The sequence below is a fragment of the Natrix helvetica genome, assembly GCF_964273705.1.
Source record: "Natrix helvetica genome assembly, chromosome: 1".
In the NCBI taxonomy this organism is placed as follows: domain Eukaryota; kingdom Metazoa; phylum Chordata; class Lepidosauria; order Squamata; family Natricidae; genus Natrix; species Natrix helvetica.
In genome coordinates, this window is record NC_138548.1 from 359,639,295 (window position 1) to 359,656,569 (window position 17,275).

General features: G+C 47.8%; 1 protein-coding gene across 2 annotated transcripts; it reads right to left on the reverse strand.

Annotated features, from left to right (window-relative positions):
• Positions 1-2,375: 2,375 nt before the first annotated feature.
• Positions 2,376-16,774, reverse strand: LOC309397709 (uncharacterized protein). Of its 2 annotated transcripts, none has more exons than XM_081963968.1 (6): positions 16,469-16,774; positions 12,919-12,993; positions 10,555-11,517; positions 7,243-7,378; positions 4,461-5,219; positions 2,376-2,776 (listed from the first exon to the last, which is right to left on the reverse strand). In XM_081963968.1, the coding sequence occupies exons 3-6, from the start codon at positions 11,308-11,310 to the stop codon at positions 2,388-2,390; spliced, it is 2,040 nt and encodes a 679-aa protein (XP_081820094.1). In that variant the 5' UTR covers positions 11,311-11,517; positions 12,919-12,993; positions 16,469-16,774; the 3' UTR covers positions 2,376-2,387. The 2 variants fall into 2 exon arrangements, with proteins under 2 accessions (XP_081820094.1, XP_081820095.1); XM_081963969.1 differs by lacking the exon at positions 16,469-16,774 and adding an exon at positions 16,275-16,371.
• Between the last annotated feature and the right edge of the window lie 501 nt (positions 16,775-17,275).

The following is a 17,275-nucleotide window of genomic DNA, read 5'->3' on the forward strand; positions in this document are numbered from 1 at the left end:
TTAGCATTGTTGTTTTTTATGATCCATTGAGAGTGGTGGGAGAGGCGTGTTTCAGGCTGGAAATCCGTGCACACACACCTGAGAGTAGTTAAAACAATTTTCACTTCCAAATAAAATCCCTTTGCATTAGACACCAGTGTTCTTCTGAGAAATGAAAACAAATTTAACACCTATGCAGGCTGCAAGCCTTTGGTTTTTTAATGCCCATTTCAGTGCTGAGCCTCAACACCCATCATCCACATCTGGCCCAACCAATAGCACTATGATATGTGTAAAAAACATAGATATTTCCAGTTGTGGATAATGAGTCCCTGATGGAAATACTAGCAGTCCTTGACTTACGACCATAATTGCCCCCAAGATTTAGGTCACTGAGAGAAACATTTGTTAAGTGAAGTTTGCCCCATTTTATGACTTTTCTTGCCCTTGTTGTTAAGGGAATCATTGCATTTGTTAAGTTAGTAACACAGTTAAGTGAATCTGACTTCCCCATAGACCTGGCTTGTCAGAAGTTTGCAAAAGGAGATGACATGACCCTGGGCCCAAGCAAACATCGTAAATATGAATTATCTTAATTCTGATCATGGTAATCATGGGGAATGCATTGGTCAGAAGTGTGAAAAACGGCCATAACTTTAGTGCCATTTTTTCAGTACCGTTGTAACTGGTCGCTAAATGAACTGTTGTAAGTCGAGGACTACCTGCAGATCCTATAATGTTTAGGTTAATGCCTGACATTGAACACAAGGTTGATTGTTTCTCTAGAACAGTTTTTTTTTTCCAAACCTCAGGACTTTTAAGGTGTGTGGACTTCAATTCCCAGAATTCTATGCTATGGTGGCTGGGGAATTCTGGGAGTCGAAGTCCACACATCTTAAAGTCCCCAAGTTTGCGAAACTCTTAATCAGATGAATTTGAAGATCTCTTTCAACACGTATTGTATTTTTTGGAGTATAAGATGCACCAAGATTTTGAAGAGGCAAATAAAAAAATAATTGTTGCACTCTGCAGACCTCCTAAAAAGGGCCCTTAAAAAAAAAAGGGCATGCATAGCCTTTAGGAGGCTTCTAGAGTGCTCCTGAGGGCTGGGGGCAAAATTGAGCAAAAACCGGCCCATTTTTTGCTCATTTCTGCCCTCCCCAGCCGCCAGGAGCACTCTGCAAGCCTCCTAAAGGCTGTGCACAGCCATTTTGGTGAAGGGGGCGGGGTTTCGGGAGGCAAAAAAATGCTGTATTCAGTGTATAAGATGCACCCAGATTTTCAGCCTCTTTTTTGAGGGAAAATGGTGTGTCTTATACTCCGAAAAATACGGTACATTCCATGAATATTTGTAAAGTAGATTTGTGGAACACTCAATGTCTCCTTTTCTTCTCATATCTTCTAAAAGCTTTGCGCAATGTGATCCAGAAGTGCACCAAATCAAGTACTTGGCATCTCTACTCTCTACCATAAACCTTGTGAGATCAACTCATCAGCCCTAACCTCCTCCTAAGAAAATTGTTAGGCATACACAGCACCCTTTAGAGTTGGTGTGCTGGCCTAGAGGTGGAGCTCTCGCCTCATAATTAGGAGGCTGCGAGTTCAATCCTAGGTAGAGTATTTTCCTTTCTGGGCACACTGAGAATATAATCTGCTGAATATAACTCCACACTGGCGACAGGAAGGGCATCTGGCCAGTATACACTCAGCTCCAATCGATTGCTGAGACTCCACCCCGCAAGGGATTATGGGGCAATGAAAAGAGGATGATGATACACAGCACCCTTTAGGGCATGGGTGTCAAACTCGACTGTGTCACATGACATCATGTGACCTTTTTTGCCTTTGTGGATCTGGGGTGAGTATGGCCTGCACTCAGGTATAGGCTTCAAAAATTTTAGCAAGGGGCGTGGCCTGGTTGACCTTCTGCACCACAATGCAGGGAGGAGGGGATGTCTTTTCCCTCCCCAGGCTCCAGAGGCTTTCTTTGCGTCTCCGGGAGGGCAAAAACGGCCTCCCCCAGGAGCCCATTTCTGGTATTCCCAAACTTCAGGTAGGCCCGTTTTTCGCCCTCCCCAAGCCTCCGCAGGCGCCCTGCACTTACCTGCATCCAAAACGGGCCACATGGGAGCTCCTGGAAACGGTGGGCGGGGCCAGCCAGGAGTGGGATTTGGGGGTTCTCCGAACTGCACAGCACCGTAGCTAGAGGTTCTCCGGAACCCCCAGCAGCCCACCCCTGCCTGCGGCCTATGGGCTACCAGTTTGACACCCCTGCTTTACGAGATCTTCGAGGGCGGGGGAGCCAGTTGTGTGATCAAACAATCCCGTGTCTCCTCTCACAGCCCCCCACACCCCACGCCCCCTAGGGAACAGACTAGCCAACTGCGTGTCACCTATCGAAAGCTCATTTATTGTGAGAAATAAGTGCTAATGATCTGATCCCGGACTTCTACTCCCTGAGGATCTTGTTCGACCAGGCTGTCGGTCTCCAGGTACGGAGGCACAGGGACCTCAGTGTCCACCCCTTGTCCTCCATTGATGATAGGCAGCTGGCGTCTCAAGGCCATGTTGTGAAGCATGGCGCAGACTACAAAGACCTTCGCCACTTTCTCCGGACGGAGCATCAAGCGCCCCCCTGTGGAGTGAAGGCAGCGAAACCTCATCTTGAGCTGGCCGAAGGCCGTCTCCACCACCCTCCTCGTAGTCTTGTGGGTTGCGTTGTAGCGCGCCACAGGCTCGGGGCCGTCATCCGCGTGCGGGGTCATGAGGAAAGGCCGCAAAGGATACCCCGAGTCGCCTGTGGGAAGAGAGGGAGCAAGTGTCAGCACACAAGGGTATAGGTAGTCCTCAACTTATAATCAGTTTATTTAGTGACCCTTCAGAGTTACAACAGCACGTATCATCGTTTTTCACACTTATGACCATTTCAGCAACCCCAGGGTGACGGGATCAAAATTCAGACGCTTGGCAACTGACTCATATTTATTCAATCAGAATAGAGCTAGAAGGGACACTGGAGGTCTTTTAGTCCAGCCCCCCCTGCTCAAGCAGGAGACCCTATACCAGTTCAGTTAAGTGGCTGTCCAGTGTCTTCTTAAAGTGATGAAGCAACCACAACTTCTGAAGGCAACTGGTTAATTGTCCTCACTGTTAGGAAGTTTCTCCTCAATTCCAGGTTGCTTCTCTCCTTGATTAGTTTCCATCCATTGTTTCCTGTCCTGCCTTCTGGTGCTTTGGAAAATAAACTGACTTTCCTCCTCTTCGTGGCAGCCCCTCAAATATTGTAATACTATCCTGCCCCCCACCCCAGTCCTTCTTTTCTCTAGACTGGCCAAACCCAAATCTGCAACCCTTCTTCTTATGTTTTAGCCTCCAGGCCTTTCATCATCTTTTTATGCACTTTTTCCAAAGCCTCGACATCTATTCATTTATTAAGGATGGTTAACAGAGTCCTGGAATCCTGTGAGTCCCTTCTGCCACCTTCTGGCAAGCGAAGTCACCGGGGAAGTCAAATTCACGTAACGATCATGTTACTCGCTTAACAACTGCGGTGACTCGTTTAATTACCGTGGCAAGACAGATCGTAAAATGGGGCAAAGCTCACTTAATAACTGTCGACTTAGCAAGAAAAATGTTGGGCTCAATTGTGGTCGTACGTTGAAGACTACCGTACTAGGGGAATTCCCTCCCCCTCCCCATGTATTGTGGTCCGCCAGCAGCCAGCACAGCTGGCAGCAGATTCGGACAGTGAGGAGGTTGGGGAGGAACATGGGCCAGTCCTGGAGTCTGGGGAAGGCTCTGTGTTGGAGGCAGAGAGGGGGCCAGAGCTGTCTGACAGTTATCAGCTGCCTTCAGAGTCAGACATCAGTGAGGTAGAGGAACAGCTGGAGCCTGTTCCCAGTGTGCGCATGCGCAGAGTTGCCAGACGAAGGGAACAGCTAAAGAACAGGGGTCGACTTGGGAGTGAGGCCCCAGGTAGACAATGAATGGCCCCTCCCAGAGGAAATGAAAGAGGAGCGAAAGGGGAGTGGAGTTTGCAGGAGACAATTAGTTCGTTTAATTGGTTCATGATTCTCAGAGACTCAGGGAACAGCTAAGGAACAAGGGCTGACTCGGGAGTAAAGGCACAGGTGGAGGATGAATGGCCCCTCCCAGAGGAAATAAAAGAGGAGCAAAAGGGGAGTGGAGATTGAAGGAGACAATTAGTTCGCTTAATTGGTTCGTGACTCTCCGAGGCTCCTTGCCAGGTTTTGCAGATATAGGCCTGTCAGCTCTCCAAGCCAGATCAGGTCTGTGACTGTAAATCCTCCCTTGAAAGGCTTTGCTGGATATGAATGAGCAGAATTCACAGTAAATTAATAAAAGGTTTTTTTTTGTTGGGACAAGGAGTTTGCTTCATGCTCTCAGGAAGCCTCGGTCAGAACAACATGTCCCAACCGTCCCTGCTTCAAAATGGACAGCTCACCCCAGGAGGTGCTTACCCAGGAGCCACCCCTTCCCTTCCGGCCACGACTCCAACAGCCTTTGCAATTGGGAGAGTTGGAAGATCCGCGCGTCGTGGACACTTCCGGGGAACTTGGCCAAGACGTGAGTGAAACAACCCGAGGCGTCGCAAGTGGCCTGCACGTTGAGGCTGTGGAAGTTGTGGCAATTTCGGTACAGCGCCGGCATGTCTGCGGGGGCTATGATAGGCACGTGGGTGCAGTCCACAATCCCAATGACGTTGGGGAACCCCGCGATGTCGAAGAACGCTTCCCTGGTCCGTCGGAGCTCCGAGTCCGTGGTAGGAAACGTGATGTGCTCGTGGACGTGACGCAACATGGCCTCCAGGAACGCATCCAAGCAGCGGCTGACGGAAGATTGGGACACCCGCAGGTTATCTCCCGTCATCCGCTGGAAGGAGCCGGTGCCGAGAACCTGGAGGGCTATCAGGACTTTTTGTAAGGTTGGGATGTGCCGCCGACTCGCGGAGGCCCCGTCCAGGTATGGGGCCAGGAGAGTGCACAGGTCCTGGATCGCCTGCCGGTCCAGCCGGAAGCGGGTCAGGCACTCCTCGTCGGACACCTGGAGCTCGTGGGTGCGCATCCGGATGAGGCGGGTTCTACGGGGAGGCCGCCGGCTGTGGAGCTCGAGGTTGGTAGCGTAGACCAGGTCCAGCAGGCCTTCGTCATCAGAGCTGCCCTCTTCTGGATAGAGGGGGAGAGGGGGCCCTCTTCGCGCTTCCACTTGCCTGAGAGATCCTGCAGTGGCAAGCAGAGGAAGGAGAAAAAGAAGTTGGCAGATTATTTTATTTCCTGGATTTATATGCTGTTGAATGTTAGAGCTTTATATACCCTTATATATATTATTTACAATATTCATCTATATCTGTCTGTCTGTCTGTCTGTCTGTCTGTCTGTCTGTCTATCTATCTATCTATCTATCTATCTATCTATCTATCATCTATCTATCTATCATCTATCATATACAGTATCTGTCTATCTGACCTATCATATCTATTCTTTCTCTCTCTCTATCCATATCTCCGTCTATCTGTGTCTGTTTGTCTGTCTGTCCGTCTCTCTCTATCTCCGTCTGTCTGCCTATCTATCTGTCTGTCAGTCTGTCTATCATCTATCTGTCTGTCTGTCTGTGTCTATCTATATCTATCTATCTATCTATCTATCTATCTATCTATCTATCTATCTCCGTCTGTCTGTCTGTCTCTCTGTCTATCTATCTATCTCTGTCCATCAGTCTATCTACCATCCATCTATTTATCGAGCTATCTACATCTGTCTGTCTCTGTCTATCTAGTTATCATCAATCTTATCTATTATCTGTCTGTCTATGTAACTATCATCTATCTGTCTATATCTACCTATCTGTCTATCATTTCTCTGTCCATCCATCCATCCATCCATCCATCCATCCATCGTCTGTCTGTCTATCCATCTATCTCTAATATTTGTATTTATTTTTGCAGTAAATAAATATAAATATGTTGTTTTGAAAGAAAAGACTGATCACACCAAATATCAGTTTGACCTGGATTTCTCTTCTGTTCATTTTCTTTCCATTTTGTTAACTGATGAAAACTAACTATTAACACTTCTATTTCTGAAAGCATTCTTAATTTACAGTATTTTTGCACAACTGTCTAAAACTTTTGCACAGTACTGGATATACCCACGTGTGTGGAAATGCTCAATCCACTTAAGTACAGGTAGTCCTTGACTTATGACCTCAGCTGAGATCAGAATGTTCAGTCGCTGAATGAAGCCATTGTTAAAAGAATATTAGGATAACATAGTTGGAAGGGACCTTAGAGGTCTTCTAGTTCAGGGATCCCCAATTTGTAGGCTGCGGCCTGGTATATTTGCAACCAGGCCCCACTCGCACGAGAATGAATGCTCACCTACCCTTCCCACAAAACCCTTCCCTTCCCCGCCCCCCTCCTCCTTGCTCTGGGCTGCCAACCCAGAAAGGTTGGGGAACTGTGTTTTAATCCAACCCCATGTTCAAGCAACATGCCATGTAATTGCTTCACTCAACGATTGCAACCCCAGCATTCCCAATTGCCGTCGTTAAGTGGAGAGAATGAAAGAGCTGCTTGCCAGAGGGACTCAGCCCCAGGTGGGGTTAAATTCCTGTGGAGGCAGAGATGCCCTCCGCAACAGTTTCTCATGGGGCCCCTTGGGAAAATTAATTGCCCACCCGTAATTTAATGGAGCATGTCTACTACATCCATACAAAGGGATCAGCTGCCCTGGGGGAACAACTTGGCAGGAACTGAGGCTTTGACATTCTTAAGGACCTTTCATATTGTTCCTCCCTCCACATCACCCTAAGGTAGTCCTCAGCTTACGACCATAATTGGGATTGGAACCCCCGTTGCCAAGTGAGGCAATTGTGAAATAAATTGGGCACAATTTTGCGCCCATTTTCGCTGTGATCATTAACCGCATCGCCATGCTTGAGTGAATCATATGGTCGTTAAGCGAATCCATTTTCCCCCTCCAGCTTTGCTTTTCCAAAAACCCCGAAGAAGGTCGCAGATGGTGATCACGCGGGAGACTGCAACCGCTGGAAATACACTCCAGTTGCCAAGCACCCCCAATTTTGATCGTCTGACCGTACCGAGGTTGCAATGGTCGTAATTCCCAATCCCGGCTGAACGTCCGCAAAAAAAAGAGAGCTGCAATTGAGATCTGGCTCCAAGGACCAAAGCAGGCCGAGATAAATCAAGATGGGCCCTGTAACCGAGTGAATTGGGGACATTACCTAAATTGCTCTGTTCCTCTTCGTCGGTTTCCCGCTTGGCTTCTCTGAAAAGGGGCTCTGGCACAGCGACGGACGGAGACTGTTCGGCCTCGGCCTCAGGAGAATCCTCGTTATCCATCTCAAACAGCCCCAGCACCTGAAACGGAACAAGATCCAGAACATATGAGGAACGGTTGCAGGAACTGGGTATGTCTAGTTTAATGGAAAGAAGGACTAGGGGAGACATGACAGCAGTGTTCCAATATCTCAAGGGTTGCCACAAAGAAGAGGGAGTCAAGCTATTCTCCAAGGCACCTGAGGACAGAACAAGAAGCAATGGGTGGAAACTAATCAAGGAGAGAAGCAACTTAGAACTGAGGAGAAATTTCCTGACAGAATAATTAATCAGTGGAACAGAAGTTGCCTCCAGAAGTTGTGAATGCCCCAACACTGGAAGTCTTTAAGAAGATGTTGGACAACCATTTGTCTGAAGTGGTTGTAGGGTTTCCTGCCTAGGCAGGGGGTTGGACTAGAAGACCTCCAAGGTTCTTTCCAGCTCTATTCTATTCTATGCGGTTGTTAAGCAAATCCAACTCCTCTTATTGATTGATTGATGGATGCACAGGTACAGTATAGGTGATACCTTGCTCAGTAGAAGTAACTGTGAAAGGGATCTTGGAGTCCTAGTGGACAACCATTTAAATAGGAGCTAGCCGTGTGCAGCAGCTGCCAAAAAAGCTAACACAATTCTAGGCTGCATCAACAGAGGGATAGAATCAAGATCACCTGAAGTGTTAATACCACTTTATAATGCCTTGGTAAGGCCACACTTGGAATACTGCATTCAGTTCTGGTCGCCACGATGTAGAAAAGATGTGGAGACTCTAGAAAGAGTGCAGAGAAGAGCAACAAAGATGGTTAGGGGACTGGAGACTAAAACACATGAAGAACGGTTGCAGGAACTGGGTATGTTTAGCTTAAGAGAAGGAAGGACTAGGGGAGACATGATTGCAGTGTTCCAATATCTCAGGGGTTGCCACAAAGAAGAGGGAGTCAAACTATTCTCCAAGGCACCTGAGGGTAGAACAAGAAGCAATGGGTGGAAACTAATCAAGGAGAGAAGCAACTTAGAACTGAGGAGAAATTTCCTGACAGTTAGAACAGAAGTTGTGAAAGCCCCAGCACTGGAAGTCTTTAAGAAGATGTTGGATAGCCATTTGTCTGAAACGGTATAGGGTTTCCTGCCTAGGCAGGGGGTTGGGCTAGAAGACCTCCTAGGTCTCTTCCAACTCTACTATTGTATTGTATTGTATAGCAACTTAGAACTGAGGAGAAATTTCCAGACAGTGGAAATTTGTGTTGTTGATTTCCTCTTTTTGTCATTTGTTAACGTTTACCGTATTTTTCAGAGTATAAGGCACACCAGAATATAAGATGCACCAAGATTTTGAAGAGGTAAATTTTAAAAAATGTTTTTGCCCTCCCCGGGCCCCCAGAAGCAATCTGTAAGCCTCCAAAATCTGGTGCACGCTATGTTTTTGGGTGAAAAACGAGCATGCAGAGACTTTGAGAGGCCTGCAAAGTGCTCCAGGGGACTCGGGAGGGCAAAAATGCGACATGGGGGGGGGGAGGCGAAAAACGGGCCCGTTTTTCACAAAAACGGGGCATGCAGAGGGTGTGCGAGGCCTGTAGAGTGCTCCTGGGGACTGGGGAGGGCAAAAAACGGCTCGTTTTTCGTGAAAACAGGGCATGCAGAGAGTTGGAAGCCAAAAATGCTGAATTCGGTGTGTAAGACACACCCAGATTTTTACCCTCTTTTTTTGGGGTGGGGGGGTGGGAAAGGTGCATCTTATACTCCGAAAAATACAGTATTTGAAGATTTGGCTTTGCTTGTCCTCCATGCATTTAGTGATAAAGATTACAAGTACAGGTAGCCCTCGACTTACAACATTTCATTTAGCGGCCGTTGAAAGTTAGAACGCAGCACAGAACAAAGCAGCTTATGACGGTTTTTCACACTTAGGACTGATGCAGCATTCCCGCAGGTCACAAGATTCAGACGCTTGCCAACCAGTTCATATATGTGACCATTGCAGTGTCTCCAGAGGTCACGTGATCCCATTCTGCAACTTTTGGACAAGCAAAGTCAGTGTGGAAGTCGGATTCATTTAACAACCGTGTTACTAAGATAACAGTTTCAATGATTCACTTAACAACTGTGGCAAGGAAGTTAGTAAAACGCGGCCAAATTCACTTAACAAGTGTCTCACCTAACGACACAAATCTTTGGCTCAATTGGGCTCATTAAGTCGAGGACTATCTATATAAAATATTATAAGAGATGCTTCTCTGTCTCCTTTCATTCCTTCTAGCGATATTCTATTTATGGGTTACAGGCAGTCCTTGACTTACAACCACAACTGAGCCCAAAATTTCTGTTGTTAAGTGAAACAGCTGAGTTCAGGCATATAGGCAGTCCTCAACATATGACCACAATGGAACCCAAAATCTTTGTTGCTGAGACAGTTGTTAAGTGAGTTTTGCCCCATTTTACAATCTTTCTTGCCACAGTTGTTAAGTGAATCATTGCAGTTGCTAAGTCAGCAATGGGGTTGTTAAGTGACTCCGTCTCCCTCATTGATTTTGCTTGTCAAAAGTTTGCAAAAAGTGATAACCGTGGGACACGGTAACGGTCATAAGTATGAACCAGCTGTCAAGCATCTCAATTTGCTGGCTGGGGAATTCTGGGAGTTGAAGTCCATGCATCTCAAAGTTGCAAAGGTTGAGAAACATTGCTCTAAGTCAGGGATGGGGAACTATGGCCCTTTTATGACAGGTTCAGGAATTCTGGGAGTTGGAAGTCCACAGGTCATAAAGGGGCCATTGTTCTCCATGCTGGCTAAGGAACTCTGGGAGTTGAAGTCCACAAGTCGTAAAGGGGCCATCATTCCTCATGTTGGCTAAGGAACTCTGGGAGTTGAAGTCCACAGGTCATAAAGGGCCCATTGTTCTCCATGCTGGCTAAGGAACTCTGGGAGTTGAAGTCCACAAGTCATAAAGGGGCCATCATTCCTCATATTGGCTAAGGAATTCTGGGAGTTGAAGTACGACAAGTCAGAAAGGGGCCATCGTTCCCCACCTCTGCTAAATAAATAAATCCCAACTGCTCAGGAGCGACAACAGAACAAGACTGATGCCGGTTGAGCTTTTCAGGAGCCTCTTTGGAGACTGTGACCCACGGTTCAATGGGGAGGGGGGATCCAGAAGGACTCTTATCAAGCCCCTTGGCTCTACCTCCCCCCCAAAACCCTCCTCCCAAAACCACGTTCTTACTTGCTGTTCTTTCCTCTCCACTTCCCGCTGCATCTGCAAAAAATCCTCAGCCAAGGAAGCCGCTTGAGAGCAGGTCTCTGGCTCATGTTCCCGGACCCAGCTCTGGGTCTCCGGGGGCAGAATGGCCAGGAACTGCTCCAGGATCAGCAGCTCCAGGATCTGCTCCTTGGTGTGTCTCTCCGGCTTCAGCCACCGGTGGCAGAGGTACCAGAGCTGGCTGCAGACCTCGCGGGGACCTTCGGCCTCCTGGTAGCGGAACTGGCGGAAGCGTTGGCGTTTCATCTCCATGCTGGCCGAGTCGTCGCCCAGAATTTCTTCCTTCACCTTGACCATCCCCGATTCTCCAATTTCTCCCACGTCCAAGAGGCTTTGGGGCTCGGAGCTTTCCTCGCTGAGGACCACAGGGTGCCGGCTGGCCCGGCCACCCCTGGGCCACAGGCGGGTCACTGCCGGCCCCTCGGCGGAGGGAGAGAATCGCCGCCGGTCTTCTAACTCAGTGGGACACAGTAGATTCCTCCATCCCGACCGAGGGGAACGACTGGTGTTGTGGTGGGCTTTGTGTTGGCCCGTCCTCGCTTTGGGCGGCCTCTCGTTTTTTTCTCGAGATCGGCGAGAAGCCACCGCTTTGCCCCTCCACCTTTCCTCTGTGTCCGGTGTTTCGGGCTCCTCGTCTTCCATTTTTGCTCCGCGGTGAGCCCCCTGCTCTGAGGGACCTTGGAACTGAAGGCTCGGCGTCGATCCCCGTGTTGCAGACATTCCTGGAAGAGGCACGCAAAGGGCCTTCCCTCCCCCCCCCTCTCTCTGCAAACGCAAGAGATTCAGGAAACGAAGGATCTCGACTTGGCGACGGGACTGTTTTCCCCAGAAGGCGAGGTTGAGAGGAAGGAATGGAAGCTTTTTCGCAAAAGGGCACCCCGAGTCTCTAAACGAATGAAATCAGGGGTGGATGAAAAAGTCTTTCACCTGAAGAATGGGAACAAAAACAGAAGGGGAGAAGGACTAAGAATCCCTCAACAATTTAGCCACCCCCAAATCCCTCGCAGAGAGAAGTCAGTAAAGAGGCTGGCTGGGGAATTCTGGGAACTGAAATCCACACATCTTAAAAAGTTGCCAAGGTTGAGACTAAGGAGACAAACATGAGGCAAAAAGCAATCCTCATCCTCTTTTAACCCCTTGCAGGGTGGTATCTGGGCAATTAAAAGGAGCGGAGTGTTTACTGGCCGGATGTCCTTCCTGTCACCAATGCAGAGTTTTTTTTCTCCAGCAGATCTAGTCTCAGTGGGCCCAGAGAGAGAAATATCTGCCTCGACCTAGGATCAAACTCAGACTCCTGATTTAGATAGATAGATAGATAGATAGATAGATAGATAGATAGATAGATGATAGATAAATAGATAGATAAATAGATAGATAGATATAGATAGATAGATGATAGATAGATAGATGATAGATAGATAGATAGATAAATGATAGATAAATAGATAGATAAATAGATAGATAGATAGATAAATAGATAGATAGATAGATAGATAGATAGATAGATAGATAGATAGATAGATGATAGATAGATAGATGATAGATAGATAAATAGATAGATGATAGATAGATAGATAGATAGATAGATAGATAGATGATAGATAGATAGATAGATGATAGATATAGATAGATAGATAGATAGATAGATAGATAGATAGATAGATGATAGATAAATAGATAGATAGATGATAGATAGATAGATAGATAGATAGATAGATAGATAGATGATAGATAGATAAATAGATAGATAGATAGATAGATAGATAGATAGATAGATAGATAGACGGACAGACACCTAGTATCTTTATTTGCAGGACAGACTAATCTCTATAATAGCAATTAACAGCGATTAATCTCAGTCAATAGGTAACCAGGGGAAGTATGTTATAGGAACCCATCCCCTGGATAACACACAGCCTTGAATGTGCCAACTGGTGGCTATGTCCAGCACAGCTTTTCTCAGGTTGGTGTCACTAAACCGCCAAAAGCTGTTAAACAATAAGCGAGAGAATCAGTCTTGCAGCTCAGTTTAGCCCATTTCAGGGGTGGGTTCTGGCAGTCACTACTGCCAGTTTGCTCCTGGGCATGACAGATGCGTGGGCTTGATGCGCGCCTGTGCAAAACACTAAAAGTTGTTTTGCGCATACGCAGAAGCAAAAAACAAGATAGTGACGCCTATGGTGCTGGCTGGAGAACCGGTTCGAGGGCACGGCAGGCCTGGGTCGCTGCCGGTTCCAGCGACCCAGACCGTCAAACCACTACCGGTTCAGCTGAACCGGTCCGAACCAATAGGAACCCACCACTGGCCCATTTGTAATAGGAGCTTACCTTGTTTACACACCTCGCAGGCAGCCTCTTATGACGAAATCTGGCGTCTTCTGGTCATTCTGACAAAGTTCACATCTGGAAAAGGGACATAAAAAAACATGGAGATTAGAACAACGTTTCTCAGCCTCAGCCACTGTAGTAAGGTGAGGGGACTTCAACTCCCAGGATTCCTCAGTCAGCATAGGAAACGCTGGATTAGAGAAAAAAACCCTGCACGCACATGCCTATTAAGGAAAAGATCCAAACTAGGGGTGGGTTCCTGCCAGTTCTAACCTCTTCTATAGAAGAGGTTCCACAAATCTACAGTGCCGTTTAGAACCGGTTCCAGCTCCCTCCCCCGCCCATCCGCACATCATCAAGAGGAAGAGCGAGAGGAGGAATTCTGGGAGTTGAAGTCCACAAGTCTTAAAGCTGTCAACTTTGAACACCCCTGGAGTTTTTTTTTTCTAAAGGGTTAGGGGTGCAAGGGTCTTGTAACTTGAGAGCTTTAAGACTTGCATGCTTCAAATGCCAGAGTTTCTGAGCCAACATTTTGGTTGCTAAGCAAGAGCGTTGTTAAGTGAGTTTCACCACATTTTACAAGTTGGCCACGCCCATCCAGTCACATGACTGCCAAGCCACTCCCACTCGGTCACATAGCTGGTAAGCCACTCCCACAAAGCAGGCCACACCTACAGAAGAGGTTCTAAAAATTTTTTGAAACCCATCACTGATCCAAAGGCACGAAGATGGGCACATATGGGGAAACCTGCAGTTCGAAGAGGCGACCCACTGATGAAGTTACCAAGTTTGGTAATGAAAAACCATCAAGCTCAGAGAGCATCAAAGATCCACCAGATCTCCCATGCTATTTATAACACAGCAGTCCAAAATCGTCTGATTCAACAACTTTTCAGGCCTTAAGATACTGGGACATCCATTCCTTTATTGTCTCTTTATGTCCTATACCAGTGATGGCTAATCTTTTTGTCACCGAGTGTTGAAAGCATGTGAGTGCACCCATAATGCAATGCCCATGAGGCCACCGCATCGATTTACTTAACAACCGTGGCCCCCCCAAAAAAGGTCACAAAATCAGACTCACAACCTCCTCGTTTAACAATGGATATTCTGGTCCCAGTTGCGTTGACAAAGTTGAATTCTACCCAACTTGGAAAAAAGGCACAGGCGAGCTATTGAAAGACGCATTCAGGAAAACGTCTGCAAGCATCAATTTGGTCTTGGTTTTTTGCTTCAATAAAATGCAAATTAAATATATATATAAAAAAAACCAGGCCATAACAGAACACCTCTGAAACCTGTTTAGGAATGTTGATCCCTTCTGCCGTGGAGGGGGGGGGGGGGAGACCGTTGCGATGTGCTCTCCCTGCCATTAGAAAGCAGGTGGCTCATTTTGTAATTTTTTAAATTACCGTCCCTGGAGAGTAAGCTGCTTAAGAGTCGCATGCAACAGGAGTAAATTATTGGAAAAATTAAAATTCTGAGCCGTTTCAAAACTGATTTGCCCATCCTTACTATTTACACCACTTTAATGTGCTTTTTAGTAAATTATTAGAAAAAATAAAATTCTAAGAGCTATTTACACCCCTTTGAGGTGCGTTTTAGTAAATTATTAGAAAAATTAAAATTCTAAGAGTCACTTCAAAACTGATTCAACCATCATTATTTACACTCCTTTGAGGTGCGTTTTAGTACATTATTGGAAAAAATAAAATTCTGAGTCATTTCAAAACTGATTTGCCCATCCTTACTATTTACACTCCTTTGAGGTGCTTTTTAGTAAATTATTATAAAAATTGAAATTCTAAGAGCCACTTCAAAACTGATTTGCTCATCCTTACAGCTTCTTTGTTCAAACCAAGACCTTTGTATTTCAACTTCCAGATCAAATAACAGATGGGGGAGGGGGGCACTAAGTTGGCAATGGCAGGCCACCATAACCTGCTTTGGGGCAAAAACTCCTAGATTCTCTGGGATCACTTGGGCTTGATCTCTGAGTAGAGGAGACTTTGGACAGATTAACCTGCTAGCGTCCGCACTTAGAGTTGTTGCTGGCTGAGAAAGCTCTCACCAGGCTTAAGGTGGACTCAGCCTTCCATCCTTCCCAGGTCGTTAAAATGAGGACCCATATTGTTGGGAGGTGGGGGCAATATGCCGACTCTGTGAACTGCTTAGAGAGGGCTGTAAAAGCTCTGTGAAGCGGCAAATGTCCATGGAGATCCTCAGTCATCCCGGTCATGGTTGTCCCAAAGGTGCTTTTTCAAAGTCAGACTGGACTTTCTGGTTTTTCTTTGAAGACATTTCGCTTCTCATCCAAGAAGCTTCTTCAGCTCTGACTTCCATTCCCCACCATCCATCCAGAGCTGAAGACGCTTCTTGGATGAGAAGCGAAACGTCATCAAAGAAAAAACAAGGAAGTCCAGTTGCCTCTTGAAAAAAGCACCTTTGGGACACTGTGAAGAGGTATAAGACGTCTAAAAGCTATTGTATTATGGGGGGTTCTAGGGGAGAGAGAAGATCGACCGATTTTCAATACAATAGATCCGGGGGATTCTCAATGGGTTACCCAGAGCAACCATAACATTCATCCCCCCCTCGCTGAAAAATACACCGCCGAGAGCTAAGAGCCTTAATCCCAGACACAAAGGTCTCAACTCCGACATCCCTACAACGGGCGTCCTTGCGGGGAAAAAAGCCGCTCTCCGCTTTCCCTCCTCCGTTTCTCAAGTGCGTGTCCGCTCGGTCCGATCTCCGCGTCCGATCGAAGGGGGAGGGGGGAAATAAAATCGATCCGAACCGCTGAACCCGAGTTTCTCCGGCCTTTCCAAAAACTCAACTCTTTCCTCCGTTTTGTTTTATTTTTGTCCCCGCGGGCTCCGATGGCGGAGCTTCCAGATCCGCGAGGAAATCCCCAAAAGATCCCGCAAGCTTCTTCTTCTTTTTCCCCTCTTCTTCTCTCCCCCCCCCCCCGCGGCAGAAAGTGGGATCGAGCGGCGGGCGCAAAGCGATTTCGTTCCAGATCTAATAATCCCTTCCAGGATCCGGCCGCCTCCTTTATACAGAGTAGTTGATTCCCCCACCTAACGCACAAAAAGGTCCAGGCAAGCGATCCCGGTGCAAGGCGCTCTCCGCCTTCCAGGAGATCGGAGCTGGGGGGAGGAAGGGAAGCAAGGAAACAAGAGGGAGAGAAAGAAAGAAAGAAAAAAAAAGGGGGGGGAGCTGGAGTGGGGCGGGAGGGGGTGCAGGGGGATCTCTGCCTCCCCGCCTTGTCCTTGGCTCAGCCATTGTCCTGCGGGGAGAGAGGGTGAGGCCATGCTGGGTTGGGAGCCGCCGCGCAAAAAACCTCCTTTGGCTACCCGCGATCGGAGCCTCGGAAGCGGGGCGGCAGGGTGGGGAACAAGCAGCCCGGTTCAGTTTACTCCGGATCCGTTTCTCCCGCCTCTGCTACTTTTATATATATATAAATATATAAATATATATGTAAGCAAGCGAGCGGGGGAAGTTCCTTTCTGTTGCAAACACCTCCTTGCTGGCTGGAAGGCTGGCTTACCAACACCGCGCGCCCTCCGGCACATTTCTTCCTCTCCCTCGATCCACCCCCTCCAAAAAAAAAGGGGGGGGCAAGAAAGCAAAGAAAAAAAGAAAACAACTCGGATCCAGTCGGGGCTCGCCAGGGCTCTCGATCCCCTCCCATCAGCAAAGAGGGGCCTGGGTTTCTCCAAGCCTCTCCAAGCTCAAGTTTCGCGTCCTCTCTGGGAAACGGCGGCCTCTATCGGTTTAACCCGTCCGGCACCTCCTGGGGAAGAAAAAGGATCCGCTTTCCCCTACACACACACAAACACACACACACTTCCCCCGCGGCTTCTGAAAAAGAGAAACGATCTCGCCCGATCCCGCAATTTAGAAACACCCTCCCCGCCCCCGGGTATTTGGGTGGCTGGAAGCGGTGCGTAAAAAGCGCAGCCCGCGGAGCGCGCGTTGCTTTGGCGCGGGGATTTGAAAAGGCTGTCGAACCCTCCCGGCTTTCAAAACAAAACAACACACACAATAAACACGCACACGCGCGCGCGCGCGCACACAAAGAGACCTGGCAAGGGGGCGCAGTGCAAGGAGAGGGTTAACCGGAGGTGGGCAGGACGGAGGTGTTTCTTGAAAGAAAGAAAAGGGGGAAAAAGCAAGAGAGCGAGCGGAGTGGAGGAGGCGGAGGAAGGCGAAGGGCTGGAAGGAGGGGTTTGCCCGCCAGACAAAGCTTCCCATTGAAACAACGAAGTCCGCCTAGTCCAGACTCTGTGTGCGAGGGAGAGCGAGAAAGGGATCGACCGACGAGGAGGGAGGGAAGGAAGGAAAAAAGGAAGGA